The 20,596-nt window shown below is 35.9% G+C and overlaps 1 protein-coding gene across 5 annotated transcripts in view; it reads left to right on the forward strand.

Moving 5' to 3' along the window:
• gce (germ cell-expressed bHLH-PAS) overlaps nucleotides 1-16,545 on the forward strand; it is a 140,145-nt gene extending 123,600 nt beyond the window's left edge. For all 5 annotated transcript variants that reach the window (XM_067786238.1, XM_067786239.1, XM_067786240.1 and 2 more), the window contains 6 exons: nucleotides 9,038-9,240; nucleotides 9,326-9,518; nucleotides 9,705-9,936; nucleotides 12,570-13,442; nucleotides 15,668-15,807; nucleotides 16,060-16,545. In XM_067786238.1, coding sequence (XP_067642339.1) covers nucleotides 9,038-9,240; nucleotides 9,326-9,518; nucleotides 9,705-9,936; nucleotides 12,570-13,442; nucleotides 15,668-15,807; nucleotides 16,060-16,260 — 1,842 coding nt within the window. In that variant the 3' untranslated portion in view covers nucleotides 16,261-16,545. The remainder of the gene's footprint in view (nucleotides 1-9,037; nucleotides 9,241-9,325; nucleotides 9,519-9,704; nucleotides 9,937-12,569; nucleotides 13,443-15,667; nucleotides 15,808-16,059) is intronic.
• Nucleotides 16,546-20,596: the final 4,051 nt, after the last annotated feature.

Below are 20,596 nucleotides of genomic sequence, written 5' to 3' on the forward strand. Positions count from 1 at the left end.
GTGTTCCGGTAAGAGTACTCAATGAGTTCAATTCACCACTCAGACTGACTAAAGGAGCTATTTTGGGAAGATGCCAAGAGGCTGAAGTAGTTATTAACTGTGAACAGCTCCAGGAACACGTTTCAGCTAGTAATACTAATCTTTCAAATGACATCACGGCATGGACGCAGGGGCTAGAGGAAGCATATCAGAGTAAGGTAAAACAACTGCTCCTAAAGTGCGCGAACATATTTGACCAGGATGGTTCTAAACCAGGCCGCACCAACATTGTGAAACATCAAATTGACACTGGAGATGCGGGGCCGATCCGTCAAGCTCCACGTAGTGTTCCACTGGCGAAGCGGGAAGTCGTGAGTCAAATTATACAAGAAATGAGCGACAGCGGCGTCATCGAACCATCAGCTAGTCCCTGGAGCTCACCGGTAGTACTTGTAAAGAAGAAGGATGGAAAAATGAGGTTTTGCGTGGACTACCGGAAGTTGAATGACGTTACGAAAAAGGATAGCTACCCATTGCCAAGAATTGACGACACTCTGGACTCGCTCTCTGGTACGAAATGGTTTTCCACACTGGACTTGAAAAGCGGCTACTGGCAAGTGGAGGTAAAGGAGTAAGACAAAGAGAAAACAGCCTTCAGCGTCGGAGATGGTCTTTGGCAATTTACAGTAATGCCCTTTGGACTATGTAATGCACCAGCTACTTTCGAGAGACTCATGGATCAGGTATTGAAAGGACTACATTGGAAAACATGCTTGGTGTACCTGGACGACATCATCGTATTGGGCAAGAATTTCGATGAACATCTTAAGAACTTGGAGGAAGTTTTCCAAAGAATAGCTGGCGCTGGTCTGAAGTTAAGTCCCAAAAAGTGTGCGCTGTTTAAAAAGGAAGTAAATTATTTGGGTCACAAGGTAACAAAAGAGGGCATCTGCACTGCGAACGAAAAGATAGAGGCTGTAAAGGATTGGCCAAGACCACAGAACCTACATGAATTAAGAAGTTTCCTTGGGCTGTGCACATATTACCGCCGATTTGTACAAAATTTTTCCAGCGTAGCCCATAGCCTCCATGAGCTTACAAGAAAAAATAAAGCTTTTGAATGGAAGAAGGAGCAAGAAGTGGCTTTCCAAACATTGAAGGAGCGTTTGTGCACTGCCCCAATGTTAGCATATCCGATTCCAGGAGCAACATTTATTCTAGATACAGATGCGAGTGGATATGCTATAGGAGGCGTTTTATCACAACTGGTCGATGGACAGGAGAAGGTAGTTGCATATTACAGCCGTTCGATTGGAAAACCAGAGAGGAACTACTGCGTTACGCGGAGAGAGCTGTTGGCATTGGTAGAGTGCGTTAAACATTTTCACAAATACCTCTACGGCCAGCGATTCCGTGTCAGGACAGATCACGCAGCTTTAAAATGGCTACTGCAGTTCCGTAATCCGGAAGGACAATTGGCACGGTGGATCGAGCGACTACAAAGCTATGACTTTTCCATTGAGCATCGAAAAGGTAGTACCCATGGAAATGCCGATGCAATGTCACGAAGACCATGTAGTTTGGAATGCAAGCACTGTTCAAAAGCCGAGGCTAAAGAAGACATTATAGATATCCGGCTAATGACTATAACATGTACAGATGAATGGGACAAGGAACAGCTAAGAAAGTGCCAGCTAGAAGATGCAGATCTGTCACGTGTTATGCAAGGGCTCGAACGAAATGAAAGACCAAACAGAGAAGAGATGTCAGCAGAGAGTCCCATTGCGAAGTCATATTGGGCACAGTGGAACAGTTTAGAATTGATATCCGGTTGCCTTCATCGAGTATGGGAGAGTGAGGATGGTAAATACAAGAATAAACTGATAGTTGTTCCCAGAAAGAGGATTCCTGATGTGCTCAGCGAGCTGCATAATGGTCCAAGCGGAGGTCATCTTGGAATCACGAAGACGCTCGAGAAGATTAAACAGAGATTCTATTGGGTTGGTTGCCGTCAGTCGGTCACTGAGTGGATTGCGAACTGCGAGGTTTGCAGCAGAGCGAAAGGGCCCAGAACACGAAGTCATGGCCAGATGAAGCAATATAACTCAGGTGCGCCATTTGAAAGGATCGCTATGGATGTCGCCCGTCCATTTCCTACTAGCAACGGCGGAAACAAATATGTACTGGTAGTTATGGATTATTTCAGCAAATGGCCAGAGGTATACCCAATCCCAAATCAAGAAGCGGAAACGGTAGCAGAAGTGTTTATAAACAATTGGGTTGCAAGGTATGGTGTACCAATGGAGTTACATTCTGACCAAGGCAGGAATTTCGAATCAGCTGTGTTCCAGGAAATGCGTAAGTCATTGGGCATTCGAAAAACACGGACAACTGCATTGCATCCTCAATTCGATGGTATGGTAGAACGATTCAATAGAACATTGGAGGAGCACTTAAGGAAAGTAGTGGACAAGTACCATAAAGAATGGGATACCCGCATACCATTATTCTTGATGGCTTACCGATCAGCAGTGCATGAGACAACGGGCCAAACCCCTGCAAAAGTAATTTTTGGCAATGACCTTAGACTGCCAGCTGATTTGAAGTTTGGGATAGATGCCAATGCGGAGAGAAATGTCAGGAAATCCACTAGTGATTTGGAAGAAGAGCTAAGAGAAATACATGATCTTATAAGGCAACGAACAAAGATTATGAGTGACAAGATGAAAGCCAGATATGATAAAGCAATTAATTCAGAAGGTTTTCAGGAAGGAGATTTGGTGCTGTTATACAACCCACAACGAAAAAAGGGTTTGTCCCCGAAATTGCAGTGTAATTGGGAAGGCCCATACAAAGTTGTAAAACGGATCAACGATGTAGTGTACCGCATACAAACCATCGGTAAACCACGAACCAAAATGAAGGTGGTCCATTTGGAAAGGCTAGCAACGTTTAGTTCGAGAGATTTTTCTGATCGGGACGATCAGACTTAGGTGGAGGGCAGTGTCACGGATATTAGCATCACTAAATTATCCCATCACTAAGGCGATGCTAAGGCCATGCCAAGCAGTATTTACGTTAATAATCAAATCAAGTATACACATATATAAGGCATGGCGGAACTATATAAGGTGTTATTTTTTTACTTGGTTTGATACATCAACTTACGGCGCAGCACGATTTTGACATTAGTCCATCGAATTTACAAAAACAAAGTACATGTAACCTTTATTTATGTTTGTAGGTATGTTACCATGCTGCCACCTTGTATGGTTCCGCCATGATATAAGGCAGCCCAGAGAGATTTCACACACAGATGCATTTACTTATATGCCTATGTGCGCGCGAGAGACTGTAAACTACAAACATTCACATCAATAATTCAATCTTTATGTATCTACATAAACGAATAAATAATTGCGTCTACACATATGTACGTATACGAGCAGCGGAGCGGCAATGCACAAACACATGCATATATCTTATCTGAGTTGTCACAAGAGAGAGCAATAATTTGTGCACGTAGTTGTGGCTGGCGATTTTGTAGCCGAAACAACTAGTAAGTTCTGGAAATCGAAGAGCCCAGAAGTATGCAGCGTAAACTATAAAAGCGGGGCAAGCGAGTAAGAAGTAATTCAGTTTGATTTGAGTTCTCAAGCAGTTGCGATTAAGACGATATCTAGCGAGCAATAGCAGTATTATTTTGAATAGTAGAGTTTCATTGAGCTATCAATCAGTGTGGTTATTAAGCAAGCTATTCGTTGCACAGTTTGAGTGTATTGTGAAGTACTTTAATAAAGGCCATTTTGCATTATTACAAAGTGGAGTTATTTATTCAACAGTTTAGTGATTCGAACTTAGCAGAGGATTGCAAATAAGAGGATTTGCAAGCAAATTCGTTACAATATTCTGGATGATGCTGAGTACCTAAAATTCGGAACCAAAAGATTCATAGTACGAGTCCGAGACTGACACAAATTTCGTTTTTTACGAATTTTGTAATTAAAATTTGAGTAACTGCCCTATAAGCTACAAGCTTGAAACTTGGATAGTTCAGATCCCAATGACAATAGCTATCATCCGGCGGCAATATCCTGAGCCAGATAAATAATTTTGCATGTAAATGCAACAACAACGATTTGAGCCAGATAAATGCAGATAGAAGTCTGGTTCAATTTGTGAGCCAGATAATTTGTTAATTACTTCTTTTTAGGTTGGCAACGCGGCCTTTAATATACCTACTTTTTCAAAAATAGATGTCGCTGCTTAGCCTTTCGCCGTATGAGTGAAATGAAAAACAGCGACGTCATCTGCCTATCACATTTCACGTGTGCGAAAATTTCACGACATCTGCTTCTCAAGTCTCTCAATGATCCAGAGCATTCCCGTGAGAATTGAGCGTGAGCCGGAGCTGTAAAACTCACTGAAAGAGTGTAAATGCAATAATAAGAAAAAAACTCCGATAGGTGGCGCATGGAACGAAATATTTCAAAAAATCATATTTGTGGTCCGATTTGGTTCATATTTGAAACACATAATACATACATGAATAGAAAGCGACCTATGAAAAAAAAAACCGTTATGTGGCGCAAGTATTGAGATATTCACAAAAAATCTTATTTTTGGTCTGTTTTGGCTCTTATTTGGAACAAATATTACATACAGTCCACTAGAAGTGACATGAAAATACTTTGGAGTTCGGGGAGGGACAAGCATATGTGGCGCTGAGTCGAGTAAAGTCTTTGGAAGTGTTATGTATAGAGGAATCACTAAATGAACTAAAGACTAAAAACTTGAAAATGTGCTAAGTCGCTTTTTTTGAAAAAAATTTATTTTAATGCAGTTTTAAAACTGAATTCGAAATACATCGATCACAAGAAAAAAATATTTAATTTTTACGTGCTGTTTCAATGATGTGTAAATGTGCTAAGTCGTCAACTATTCAAAAAAAGTGTGCTAAGTCAACCAGTCTATAATATCAATCTGAATTACTAGTCATTTCTTTGTGCGCGCATTTTATTTATTTATTTAATTCATTCAGTCTAAAGGTACATGCTTTGTTGTTGTATTAAAGATGAAGACACTCCCCGAAGGCTTTGGGCCGATGTTGATGGTCCTTTGCCGCATATAGATCCGGTAAGTTCCGGTAACAAAGCACTATTAAGGTACTAGCCCGACCATCTCGGGAACGATTTATATGATCACATTAAACCTTCTAAACCATCCCGTCCTTCCCACCCCCTAGTTCCTTGAGGAACGTGGGGTCGCCAGAGCCTTGGCTGTCAAACAGAATTCGCCACGGTTAGGTGAGGTTGACAATTGGGTTGGAGAAGCTATATATTGTGCTTGAGAGGGTTGCCTACAAAACCCCATTAAATTGGATTCACCCAATTGAGACATACCTGGTGTTTGATAAATGCTTTGCGCTGACCATAATCTACTTCAATTCTTACATATCGATAACTACGTGCTTTGTAACAGACTACTTAAAAATAGAAAGCAGTTCAAGCTTAAACTTATATAAGCTGTTACTAAAATTAAGAACCCTACGGGATCAATTTGCTAGATGCGTAGTCCTAGTTATAGGTTCATTCATAGCATAATTCGTGTTATTAGTTATTTATATAAGTAATCTTTTATGCCGAGGATCACGCATTGGAATATGTGGAATGAACAAATTAGATAAATGAGAGCAATTCGTGCTAACGTTTATTACATTATAGGCAAGCATGGGTGAGATAAAAGTTCTTCTGTCATAAAAAGCCTGAAGACCAAGCAATTTGCACCTGCTGGTATATGATGGGAGACCGTCTGGCCAGTGAAGCATACGTAAAGCAATTTTTGTAAAATTTTTTTGAACTCTCTCAATTTTATAGGAGTTAGATTCATAGAAAGGATTCCATATTATTGAGCAATATTCAAGACGACTTCTGACCAAGGATATATAAAGTGCCTTCAACGTCATAGGGTCATTAAAATCACTGGTGTTACGTCTACTGAACCCAACAATTGCAACCAATTTTGAAACAACGAAATCAATGGTACTAGAAAAATAAAGTTTGGAGTTAAAAACTACACTCAAGTCTTTACTCTCTTGACAACGATTAAGAGATTTAGCATTTAGTTTGTAGATAAAGTTTGTGGCAGTTGTCTTTATGGAATAAGACACAACACAGCATTTGTTTGAATTTAAATATAAATTATTGTCTGCGCAGCATCCGGCAAAAGAGTCCAGATCAGAACCGTTAAAAATAGTTTTAAATAGTATTTTTTGTGAAATATATAGTTTTAGTGTTTTATTTCAATCACTAAAGGTGAGGAGTGATGGGAAAACACATTGAGTAAAAAGTGCTAAGTCAGGAAAAAAATTGTTATGAGTGCGGAAATTGTGCTAAGTCATAAAATAGCTGCTGGGTTGGCATACATGACTTTTATTGATCTTTTTCAAAGCTTCTACACTCAAAAGCATTTGCAATTAAGGTATCCTCATTCACAGTTTTGAAAAAAGAAGGTTATTTCGAAAGTTATTCATTTTTTTGTCTCCTGTAAAATTCGTAAAAGTTGACTTAGCACATTTTCACATTAAGCTAACGATATATGTAATACTCCTATATTGCTAATAGAAATGCTCGCAATGTGTTTTGAATTCGAAATCAAAACAAGACAGCCTATACAATTTTTGTGATTGTAGCAGAATAAGTGTGACAAAAAAAAATTTTAATTTAGGTACATTCGATTATTGAATACAAAAACAAAAATGTTTAAACAGCAATATATCGGAGCTCTGATGTTTGGGATTGTACCTAGCTTTTTGTAGCAATATAGGAGTATTACATATATGAAATAGAATAATAAAAGAAAAATTTTAAGTTAAACGGTTTTATTGAAAACAATACTTACATTAAGTAATAATAATACTGAAACCTAGAAAATAATTAGGTAGGTCCTAGGTACTAGTAATCGCACTCCTCATCAATCTAGGGAGTTGATCAGACAATTAAATAAAAGCGTTGGGCGCGTGAAATTTCTAAAAATGTGAGGAGTAGCATAACCTGATTAAGGTTGTCTGGCTGGACAAAGCCACTATGGAAACTGTCCGTCAATGAGGCTAGTGGATTCTTATATCCTGACGAAGACAATATATGAAAATCAGTCTTTATAAAATGACGAAAAAAAGTATATTTTTCTATGACTCAAGTTTTATAATAGACCAGCGATCCTGCTTCAGTTGGAAGTATGCACTGGCGAAATTTCAACTTTTATAAAATGACGAAGGTCTGGCAGTCATGTGCTGTTGTTGTTGTTGTTGTAGCGATTAGGTTACTCCCCGAAGGCTTTGGGGAGTGTTATCGATGTGATGGTCCTTTGTCGGATACAGGTCCGATACGCTCCGGTAACACAGCACCATTAAGGTGCTGGCCCGACCATCTCGGGAACGATTTATATGGCCACATTAAACCTTCAGGCCATCCCTCCCTCCCCACCCCCAAGTTCCATGAGGAGTCACGTGCTCTTAGATTATAATGTAAGTATTGTTTTCAATAAAACCGTTTAGCTTTAAAATTTTTTTAATTAAGGGTATTGTACCTAAGATTGATCCTTGCGGAAACACCAGATGTTGTGGAATTTAAATTTGAGACTTTATCAGCACATTTTGCTTGTTGAAACCAGTTACGGAGGTAGCTTCACATTAACATTTTAAGCTTTTTACAGCGAGCAATACTTTTCGGAACACAAATGTTGCAACGCTTTCAGATTTTTACCAGATGTGACCCCCAAATATTTAAATACAATTAAAAAAGAATCCAGACGTGCTGAACTATAAGTATATTCTGAGAAAATTGTCCACACGGGTGCGTTTTTTTAGAAAATACCATGATTAGTCTATCGCACAGTCGGACGAATGAACATTTTAGGTAGACAAAAGTTCCGCAACTACTCTAAAATATCTAACTAGTGTGCCATCCAATTTTTAATAATTTTCGTGGTCCTATGATATATTTATGGGACTTCAAGTATTGCATACCTTGAGACCATGCAAGTTTTCGTAAAGTATAGCGTTTTATTCAAACATGCATTGCAGGCCAGAGTTTCGGTGTAATACATGTTATAATTTGTCACTGAAAAGTGATAAATTGTTCCCTTTTAACACTCTATGGTCAGTAAGGAAATCCAGAAATAAAATAAGCTCATCTCATGAAGAAATCTATGTTCTAAAGTCTACTTAATTTTAAATATTACTTTTACTTAGTTTAGATGATAACTCTGACTCTGACTCTGCATGCTAAGCATGCAGTGACAATAACTTTGTGTTTAAATGTCCACAAACTACCTGAACCTAAATAAGTCTGAGTTTCATAAGCTTTTTAACCATTTTTTGTGCTTCATAATAAAAAAACACTAATATTCCCAACTTAGCAGCATACTTGTTTTTGTTTGTGTTCCAAAAACTGATTATCAAATAGTACATGCAATTATTCGTAGTAGCAAGATGTGACCATCTATTTGAATGGTAACGTTATTATCCGCAATCAGAATACGTAAAGTTACTATGAAGCGATTTCGTAACCGGTTAGAAAAATGTTGGTGCCAGCTTAGAATAAGGATGTATGTTGAAGGTTTGAAATTTTAATAATTTATAAAATAGTTTCTTTGTCATGACATCAATAGGTTACTCATACGCCATGGGAGGATAGCATATCTGAATAGCCAGTAGGGCGAGCAAATTCCCCACTAACGCTCTAATTGCAAATGTTACCTGGGAAGTGGGAAAAGTTTTGTTACCAAAACTTTTAACCATCGTTTTTTCCAGCCATTTTTCCCCTAAGACATTACCGCTTATTCTGATGGTAACTAAATTTTCCAGAGGGATATGCCAATAGGGAACTCTGTAAATTCCTAGCGAAATATGGCATGAAATAAATTAATATTAGTAACAAATATTTGACTGTGTGACAAAACCTTTGAGTGCGATTCTGAAGAAAGCATTCTTTTAAACGTGTGTATACTTAAAAAAAAAGTCTTGAATCAAATTGTATCTTCCTATCTTTGTTGCTAGATTGATTTGTATGGACAAAATATTTTGAATATAACACATCCTGAAGATCACAATATAATGAAGCAACAATTAATACCCACCGATCTCGACGAACTTTTTAATGCACAATGCGATGGTGATCCAAATGAAAGAAAACGCACAAAAGAAGAAGAAGAGCACATCGACAAACGCCTGCGGGCGGACAAGCGCAGCTTTACAGTTAGGTTTGTGATCGAAACGCAATTCACTTTCACACATTCATGATTGAACAGAAACTTTGATGTATAATTACATGAATTACATTCCCAGATTAGCACGAGCTGGACCCCGTTCGGAACCGACATCGTATGAAATTGTCAAAATTGAAGGGAATTTTAGGCGCAGTGACGCGGCACCACGAGACAAGAGAGTGAATACATTTCCATCAACATTGCAAATAATAAGGCGTTCACGTGGACGCGATGACACAATACCATTACATACGATAAGTGGAAATGATATTGTAAGTAGTTATATACAAATAGTTCCCAACCTGCACCATATTGATAAAAAATTAAGTACTTGCTTTTTCTTAATATTCCGTATCTTTTTTCTTAAAACTAAAATATTGATCAAAAGCAATTTCTATTTTTTTTATTAATACGGATCTTGCTTTCTTTCTTTAAAAAGTCTTTTAATATGATTGTAGGTTTTGATTGCAACAACGCGTATTATTCGACTACCCAAAGTGATAAATAGCGTATTTGAAGCTAATACCATGAAATATAAAACAAGACATCTGATCGATGGGCGTATTATTGATTGTGACCAAGGAATTGGACTTGTAGCCGGCTATATGACAGACGAAGTACAAAATTTGAGCCCATTTACATTTATGCATCAAGATGATGTGCGATGGGTAATCGTTGCTTTACGTCAAAGTAAGTAAATATTGCAGACATGTGTAAAGTTGTAGACATGCATACATATGTACTCACCAAAATGTATAGATTAAAAGGATTGAAACTTGTAGATAAGAGACAATGATTATGTAAAATGTTAACCCGAAATTCAATATTCAATATGGTTAGGCCTAGTGGCGAGGGTATAAAATTGTAAAATTTAATACAAGGAAGTTTTGAAATACGTCGTTGTGAAGAATATCAGAATTTTCTATATTTACCTTATTTATAAATTCAAGGTGTATGATTTATTTTATTCTAAAGGATGGGTCTCCAAAGAGAAAGGTAATTGTCCCTACGCATACGCTACGGCGGCCGGTGGTGTGGTGGTAGCGTGCTCCGTCTATCAAACTTTTTATTGATTGCTTATGCCACTCATTGCTGGGTATACACATATGTATTTTAAAAAGCTAACACAAAAAATTTCAATTCATATAAGCAAATTATAATACATTCCACTTCGATTCTAAAAGTATCTATTTAGCGAATTTGGGATATTAATCTAACTACCAAACTAATCACAGAAGTAAAGAAACCTGTTCTCGATTTCAATAAGGAGGTACTTATGTTGAGGAGGTGTTGTATTTTATGCAGTTGGTAATGATCAGAGCTGCTTAACCCCTTACACTTGTAGCACTTTTGTATTTGTTTTGCCCTGAATCATAGGCACAGATTCAAATTCACACTTAGAATACAAAAAAAATTTTCATAGCACTCCCATATGCCCTCACATATAATTTGGAATCATATGAAAATGTTCGAATTTCTTATGAAAGCGCCAGGAAAAGGCACTCCCGTATGAAGCTCAGGCACTTGTGTATGATAAAAAAATTTACACTAACAATTTGACAACTAAACATTATTCAAAAATATTATAGCACTGAAAAAAATTTGTAATCAAAATTGATTCATAATAAAATTGAAATAGATAATTGACCGCGGAGCTGAAATATATGAGGCATAAAAGGATATAAGCAAAATAGTACCAAAATAAGAGGAGCCTATTCTAACTTCATATGATATTAGTTAATTACAATCACGGGAAGTCAGTAACTAGTGATAAAAAATTCTGGTTCAGAACTAGTCCTAGAGTGTCAAATAAGTATTATTTCGTTAATAGCTAGATTTTCAGTTATAAAATTGACAAAAAAACCACTACCAGCTTTAACGAGCTGCGACTACATATGAGTACGCCTCTTTATCAACACTATTACACCAGCACTTAACTATCGAGAAAGTACCAAAAAGAAATTTATATATAGTTGGGAACTAGTGAAAAGTTAATGCAGTGGGGACAATTTCCACCGCCTAGGACATCGCCATGTTAAATTCGCCAGTTGAAAACGTGTAAAAGAGATAGATGGCGAATTATTAGTGGTTCAGAATGCAGTAGAAATGCACTTATTTTGAACTAGAGATTCTCCGTATTGGGTAGTTTCTGTGACTTTTTATTTCAATTCGATATATTATTTTTCTTGGGTATGGGGCTTTTTTGACTGGAAGTGGGGGGAACCGTTAAGTAAACATGCCTATCCTTTACGTGTTAAACATTTCATTAAATTGAAGTGGTATTTCAGCACCTCAGTAATCTCTGTTGCTAATGTATGTATGTAAATGTGAACACAAATCTAAAACAAACCATGAGGAGCCTTCTAATTAAGCATTTCAAAAGTTTTCGAATTCAATTTCCAATGCAACATTCCACATTCACTTTTATAATGATTATTGCAAACCAAATTCCGACGATATATGTATATAGTATAATATGTTCCCACAAAAATTGAGGCAGATGTCAAAGTAATTTTTCGCTACATTCAGAATTAAATTTATTGGATCTTGTATGTTGGTGATATAACTATTGACGTAATATTTTAAGCAAATATTTTGTAATTTGAAACCAAATGTTCAACTTTTTCCAACCTCAAACAATTAACATTTTTTGAATAAATTTTTTTTTTTTTTTAATACAAAAAAAGTTTCAGTGCACATACAATTTTGCACATGTATTGTGATTTGCACTTCCATATAAAAAATTTTGAGCAGCACTGGTAATGATGTAAAGAAAATCGTCACGCCCTGACATAAATCAAATCTAAGCTCATATTTGGCATTGTTGTAAGATATTAAAGGTTTTTCAGTGCAAGTTTAAGCTTCAATTCAAGTCGTTTATATGAATTTTTTTTTTTTTTTCAAGCGGCCGAAGTCAACTTTAAATGGATTTTAAACTCGCACGGCTGCCGTAATGTGATGGTAGCGTACTCCATTGTAAATTTTTCTAAGTATTTGGCAAGCACGAGTGTATTTCTGACATTAAAAGCTCTCAGTTAAAACTCATCTGGCTTGCAGATGCCGTTCGGAGCCGGCATAAAACAAATACGTCCCGTCCCGCCAATTTGTGGAAAAAATTAAAAGGAGCACGACGCAAATTGTTATCTCGCTTTACATTTTTTTTTATAAAAAAAAACTTGGCCTAAAAGGATTTAAGTTACTGTTGTTATTGCTTATGTAATTTTTTTGGTGGGTACATACATGATGAAATCATATTAAAATTTACAAAAAATGCTAATTATCTTATATACCAAAGTATTAATATTTTAATAATGATTTAACAGTGTATGATTGCAAAAGTTCATTTGGCGAGTCCACCTACAGACTGATAACTCGGAACGGACATTTTATTTATCTACATTCGAAGGGCTATCTAGAAGTCGACAAAGAAACACAAGAAGTACGCTCCTTCATTTGTGTGAATACACTTTTAGATGAGGAAGAGGGAAAACGTCGAGTTCAAGAAATGAAAAATAAGTTTTCTTTAATTGTGAACACAAAAATACCACAGTCATCGATAGATGAGCCCGCATCGAATAATCCGCAACAACTTGAAAAAGCTGTCCTATGCTTAATACAGAATTTGCAAAAATCTCCAGTTGTGGAATATGACGATGATGGAGATTCATCAACTGGAAGTTATGCCTGTGAATATGTGTCACCAACATCTGATCCTAGCACGCCTGCAGCATCAATACATCGCTCAAATGTAGTACCACAACCAACTATAGATTCATCAATACGCGCTGCGGCTTTTCATTTTGCAAGATCAGTAAAAACTCCACCACTCGCACTGGTACCACCTGAACCATCATCTGTCAAAACATCTATATCGAAAAGTGTCAGTGTAGTCAATGTTACGGCAGCTAAATATTTACGGAACAATCAGCAAGACAAAACGAATCCCTTTGACTGTGAAACAAATATCCATTGTGGTCCACGCAATGAATCCAATATAGCAGTTACGGCTAGCAGCAATTGTGCATGGCATGATATAAATGACAAACTCTATTCCAATTGTCAAACGTCAGAAAGCCATGATACTACCGAGCACACGCGTGGTGTCCCCGCAACGTCTGCAGGAAATAAACGCTGTTGTGAAGTAATTTCGACTCAGGATTCAAAAATGCCACCAAAACGACGTTTAAGAAGTTCAGGTAAGCAATGTTGGACAAAGTGGTTAACTGTGTGTACGGCGCACTCAGAAATTCCAACGATGACTCCCCGAGCTTAATATTTACAGCCATTCTGCAGGCTCAAAGTGAAAGACCCTCTTCTTTGAAACCAAGCAGTCGGTCTCGAACATTGGTAAATATCCCTAGTCAACCCGTGAAGTTCGTAAAATACATAAGAAGAATACATCTGAGTTCCTTCCGTTGGTTTATCGGCAAGATCGGTGTGGAATGAAGTGTTTTTCCTCGTCTGACCAATGCATCTACAGAAGCCCTATCATGTCCTACCACAGATAAGTAAAACAGTCTGCCGCGAATAGCCTTAGTAAAACTTTGCTCACAAGAATCTAAAAGCTTAAGATTTGGCAATACTTAAATGTTCAATCATTAATAAGCTGATATCTATGACGTTAGTTTTATCATCCTCGAATATTTTTACTTAATAAAAGCTGACCAAGATAAAGGGATCGTCTGGGTCCAATAACAGAAATAGAAAAACCTCAAGAGAAATGAAGGAAAAATTAAATAATAAAAAAAAATTTCTAAGTTAAACGGTTTTATTGAAAACAATATTTACATTAAGTAAGAATAATTCTAAAAGCTAGAAAATAGTTAGGTAGGTCCTAGGTACTAGTCATCACATTCCTCATCAACCTAGGGCGTTGATCAGACAATTGAATAGAAGCGTTGGGCGCGTGAAATTTCTAAAAATGTGAGGCGTAGCATAACCTGATTAAGGTTCAGTTGGTCTTACTTATAACTATCAATAGAAATTTTACGCGTCCAACGCTTTTATTTAGTTGTCTGATGAACGCCCTAGATTGATGAGGAGTGCAATGACTAGTACCTAGGACCTACTTCATTATTTTCTAACTTTTAGAACTATTATTACTTAATGTAAATATTGTTTCAAATAAAATCGTTGAACTGAACACTTTTTTTTTAAATTATTTTATTTTCAAGTTTTTAGTCTTTATTTAGTTTCCTATTATTTCTCATTATATTTACTTCATTTAGTGACTCATTATTACAAGGACTCTTTCCTGATAATTTGTTACAATCTAAGTCCTCAATACACAATCCTTTCAAGACTTTACTCAACTCAGCGCCACGTATGCTTGTCCCTCCTCAAACTCCAAAGTATTTTGATGACACTTCTACTGGACTGTATGTAATATGTGTTCCAAATATGAGCCTAATCAGAGCACAAATACGATTTTTTGAAATATTTCGATCCATGCGCCACCTATCGGAGTTATATTTTCTTATAATAATAATGCAGGTAGAGGTTCCTGCGCCGCCAAAAGCTCGAGGGATTCCTCGTTACTCATCATCCAGCCGTTTTCACATCCCTTCAGGTACTTAAAAGCCGTCTACTGAAAACTATGACTCCGTCGAGAGATTCCGTCCACCAGGGGACCTGCTCTATAAGTTTTCAAGAGGCAGGACTATTTAAAGGTTCCATTTCTTGCAGAGGTTGAGTTTTCCACTAGGTCGACAAGTCCGAACTTATGGCAGACGCCTCTAACTTCCTTTAATACAGGCCCCAGTTATTGCTTTTGGGGTTTTTAAAATATATTTTACCAGATAAGAAGTGCTCATTAAGGACCCTCTAACCTGGGCCCGTATTGCGTGTTACGATCCGTGATCGAAACTGATTTTTTAAATCACAATAGCTCGTGAAAGGTGGATCGGATTAATGGCATATTTGAACTAGCGACAAATAGTACTCGTTAGATCCATTCTTTATTAGAATTTTAAAGAAAGTTTGACAGTTGCATAGTTATCGCTTGAGTCAAAATGGTTTTAGTCACTGATCGTAACACGTAATATGGGCCCTGATATACGTCGACCAGCTCTTTATTATCCGAGTAGAGGTTCATTTACAATAAAAATCAAACAAAGATGCACTGCTCGTATTTTCATTCGAACTCAAGGGAGAGATGAAGAGAAGAAAAAAGGGTAGAAAGATGATAAGTAGACAGATAAAATAAGAAAGACGAAAAGGCAAGGGAAAAAGATGAGGTAGGGAAAGAGAAGAGGAAGAGTTAGAGGAGAATTAGCGAAGGAAAAAAGAAAATGAAAGTTAATTTTCCGTCAAACACGAACAGCTAATGCAATGCTTAAATGTTTTATTTCCAAATTTTACATGAAATGCTCATCAAAAAATACTCACACGCCCATTTTGTTTGAATTTAAACATTTAACAGAAATCGAGCATGTACTGACAAGCTCATTGGACCAATTGGGCAAAACCCTGGATCAACAACTTAATGCGGCAATTGAGTTACGCGACAAAACCAATAAATATGAGATGCCCAATTCAAATCAAAGAATTGACGAAATTATGGTAAGAACCGTTATAAACTCATTACACTAACGCCCGGGTTTTCAGTGCAAGTTTAAATTCCAGTTAAAGTTGATTAGAATTTAACCTTGCCACTTTGTTCAATAACATAAAATTTTGCTGCTCATCTCAGCTTAAGCGGCCAAAGTGGCAGGGTTAAACTCTGTCAACTTTAACTGTAGATTAAACTCGCATTGAAAAACTGGACCTGACAATGTTTAGCTAAAATGTGCACGTGTGTTTATTTCCTTAAAGGAGGAACACCAAATGCAAAGTAAAATCTACGTGGACATTAAAAGTGAATACGAAGTTCAAACACAAAATAAAATCAACGATGTTGGCACAACGAAAGGTACTGGACAACTCGCGACTCTATTTAGTGCACCGGGATTATCATTTAATCATCAAGAAAATCGACGATTGCCTAACGAAGACAACGGTAAAAAAATGGGATAGAGCAATTACTATTACATTAGAAGGAACAACAATGTTATTTGCTCAAATTGCCCACCTGGCAGCCTTTCAAATGATAGCTTCAATAATAATGAGCATGGTAAATGTGACATATGTACATACATATGTCGATATTATTTTATCTAATAAGGAGTTGGAGCTTCTTTGGAAAATATCATACTAAGTTAAAACTTTTTAAAGCGTTAATGTTGGTCGGTATGCAAAGGGCCAATTACCTCATTTATAAATATGTATAAAGTAAAAACTAAATATAAGATTTTTTAAGAACTTTTATTATATTTGCATGTATGAAATGTGCATGTATATGAATACATATGTACATATATCTATATATATATGTACAACTGTACAATAAGTTATATATGGGGTATTCCATCCCATTTCGACCAATTTTGAACCCGACCCCTTTAGAATTGGCTGAAAGTTTTTCTTCTTTTTCTAGCTTACGAAAGACGTTTTTCAGAAGTTTTTCAAATTTTTTCATCAAACTCAAAAAAAGTTATGAATTAAAAAAAAACACCGTTTTTGTTTTCAAAATGCTATTACTTTTTCAAAAATTGACCGTTTGGGATCTTTTTTTTTTAAAAATTTGTGTTTAAATGTACTTTTCGGAAAAAATTCAAAAAAATGTTTAAAGTTTTTTTTTGCAATTTTTCAGTTTTTCGAGATTTTTCTAATTTCGCCCTTTTTTTCTCATAAAAAACTTCAATCAATTCTGCAATCATCCCCACTAATCTCGGAGTAGGCCGAGAATTTTTTTTTATATAATTGAAAAAAAAACATTAAAATTTTTTTTGTATTTTTTCCGAAAAGTACATTTAAAAACATATTTAAAAAAAAAAAATGATCCCAAACGGTCAATTTTTGAAAAAGTTATAGCATTTTGAAAAAAACACCGTTTTTTTCAAAATATTTAAAACTTATTTTGAGTTGGAAAACGGTGTTTTTTTCAAAATGCTATAACTTTTTCAAAAATTGACCGTTTGGGATTTTTTTAATATGTTTTTAAATGTACTTTTCGGAAAAAATACAAAAAAAATTTTAAAGTTTTTTTTCTCAATTAAATAAAAAAAAAAAAATTCTCGGCCCACTCCGGGATTAGTGGGGATGATTGCAGAGTTGATTGAAGTTTTTTATGAGAAAAAAAGGGCGAAATTCGAAAAATCTCGAAAAACTGAAAAATTACAAATGAAAACTTTAAAAATGTTTTGAATTTTTTCCGAAAAGTACATTTAAAAACAAATTAAAAAAAAAAATCCCAAACGGTCAATTTTTGAAAAATGTATAGCATTTTGAAAACAAAAACGGTGTTTTTTTTAATTCATAACTTTTTTTGAGTTGGATGAAAAAATTTGAAAAACTTCTGAACAACGTCTTTCGTAAGCTAGAAAAAGAAGAAAAACTTGCAGCCAATTCTAAAGGGGTCGGGTTAAAAATTGGTCGAAATGGGATGGAATATCCAATATGTATAGACAAACAGGCATTTGCTGCAATTCACTTTCGAGCGAAATTTTATGTGTGACGGTAAATTAAATAGTCCAACAGGCTATTTGACTCTATAATTACTTGCAGCATATGCCTGGTAATTTGTGTTTTTACAACACATCTATAGTTAGATAGTGTAGGTTAGTGCCATAATGATTTTTTTATGTCTAGCTTGACTTAAATGGCTTTACGTGCATACATACATACATTCATACATACATATGTAGACGCTATAAAAAGAAGCAATAGATTACTGAAAAGTAGAAGCATCGAAACTCTTTCCGACACATGGACTTATCAAAGCGAGGGCCGAGGACCTTTTAAGGTACAAAAATTGCACGAATTACCGAGAGAGGTGCTGCATACAGATTTGTCGGTAATAAATCTTCAGGACTTAATGGAGTGTCAAATATAACCGTTAAAACCGCTATTTAAAATAGAATATCAGCATTTACTTTTCTCTTGATCCTTTTGCTGAAACCAGCCATTCCCAACCAGATTATTTTATATGCTTGATTTGGTAGGAAATATTCTTGAGTGTACCTATTATTAGTAAGTGCTTGAAAAGCACGTGTCATTTATTGAATTTTTATTTCGAAATTCAAGATCCACAGTAGATGCAATCAAAAACGGAAGTCACAGTGGGTAGTTATCTGTACTGATTACTTTGTATATTAAGAACACGGCGGTCATCATGCTTTGGTGGCAGGTAGTGTGCTCGCCTACAACATATAAGGTTGCGGGATCAAGTCCCGGAATAAATAAATATCTCCTCGGGAATATTATTATGATTATAGTTCTGTGAAATGGGTGCAGTTATTATCAACGCTACGAAGCTTCGGCACACCTGCTTGAGCAGAGCTAGGGGGTTGTGCGATCTTCGGTTTTCCCTAGTTTCTAGAACGAACTTTAATTTTTAATAAATCGTAAAAAAAATTTTTTTCGAGTTAGAGGTCTTTTCAGCTTCACACATAATTATGTACATAAATTTTTTTTTTAAATTACCTGCATAACTTTATTCTTATAGATGAATCATTCAAATAACGCAGGACTTATTTTCAGGGACCCAAACTGTTATTCCTTTTATAAACAAAATCCTCAAACTTTTAATTTTTTAGTCCGAAAATAAAAGTTTAATTCAGACATTTATTCTTTAAGGACAGAATAAAAGTACGGCCCTATGACGGTGGAACAGCTCATCCAAAAGAAAATGATTTTTTTTTTTTTCATATTTAATCTTGTATCAACAGAAAATGTAATGCCAAATTTCATGGCAAAATCTCAATTGGATAAACTTTATGGCGAGTGCAAGTTCACTATGGAAAAGTATAAGTAATTACTATGAGAGTTGGGTATGGTTTTTCGAGGACAAATCTCTAGAATTAGTAACAAAAGTTTTAAAGTGCCCCTACAGATTTGAAATCCAGATATTTAAGAAAATCAATTGGTAAAAGATTCGTTTGGATGAGCCGTTCCACCGTTATAGGGCTGCAATTTTATTCGTCCTTCAAAAATAAACGTTCGGATTTAACTTTTATTTTCGGACTTATAAAATAAAAGTCCAGATTTTACTTTTATCTGTGGACTTTAAAAAAAAATGACTTCTTCCTCAAAATGCAATAGGGACCCCCGGGATCACATAAACTATCACTTAGGACAATTTTTTTACCTGGTATTTTTCGACGCAAGAAAAAATAAGAATTAAAATCAGTACACTGTAAAAATAACCTCAGCTATTTTGCAATTGCAATGATGGAGACCACTTGTGACACCTAGTGAACCCTTCATGAGCTGTAAGTCGTATTTACATAAATACATCCATAAGAAGAGCCATACTTACAATTTTTTTTTTGCATTTTGTTATAAAAATCCTTCGACATTTTTACAACTAAGTAAATAATTTGTTTGACTATAACTTAGCGGACCTAATATACATGGGCTGCTGGATTTTATTTTTTTTTTACAAACATTGTATATGAGAAACAACAACAAAGCACACATGACGGGCTTATACTTTGATACGTGACCTTCTGAATTGCCTAAATAGCTGGTATTCGGTATGCATGTATGTAGACATGTTTGCATAGATTAAAATATATATGACTGTTCCCACTAGAAAAGCTTGATATGTCTCTCCAAAATCCACCAAAGTTGGTAAAATGTTTGTCATTTTGGGCTACGTTGCAATTATACCGGGTGCCCAAACTAGCTTTTTTTCTTTGCCTGTTTTCTTCAACAAATATTTATACCATCAAACTGCAACGTACAATAAAAAGTCTAGACAACTCTTGGAACAATTTTTCCGAAGTTTAAAAAAAGCTGTTGAAATTTTTGCATACTTTTTTGCAACTTACCAAATTTTGAGAGTATTTGCAATACGAACCGATTTGAGGGCAGCCCCTGGATTCCCAATTTCACTAACGCTAAAACTCCATCGCCAAATGTATCTAAAACAGTTAAATTGTGTTCGACTTGTGCCTGGTTTTCCAGTGCAAGTTTAAACTCCGGTTATAGTTAACTAGAGTTTATTAACCTTGCCACTTTGTCCGATAACATAAAATTTTGCTGGTCATCTCAGCTCTAACGGACCAAGTGGCAGGGTTAAACTCAAGTCAACTATAACTGTAGCTTAAACTCGTACTGAAAAAATCGGGCCTCAAACTGCAGTTTAAATTGGATCTAAGATTATCAAATATGCTCAAATAATGCAACAGTTTTTACTATGGCTGTTTTGCTGCCGGAGTGATATGCAATTAAATTCAGTTTACGGCGGTTTGAGTTATAGCCCTTATTTCAAATTAGTTAGATTACATATCTACATATAACGAGTAAA

Source organism: Eurosta solidaginis, chromosome 4, assembly GCF_040869045.1.
Source record: "Eurosta solidaginis isolate ZX-2024a chromosome 4, ASM4086904v1, whole genome shotgun sequence".
NCBI lineage: Eukaryota > Metazoa > Arthropoda > Insecta > Diptera > Tephritidae > Eurosta > Eurosta solidaginis.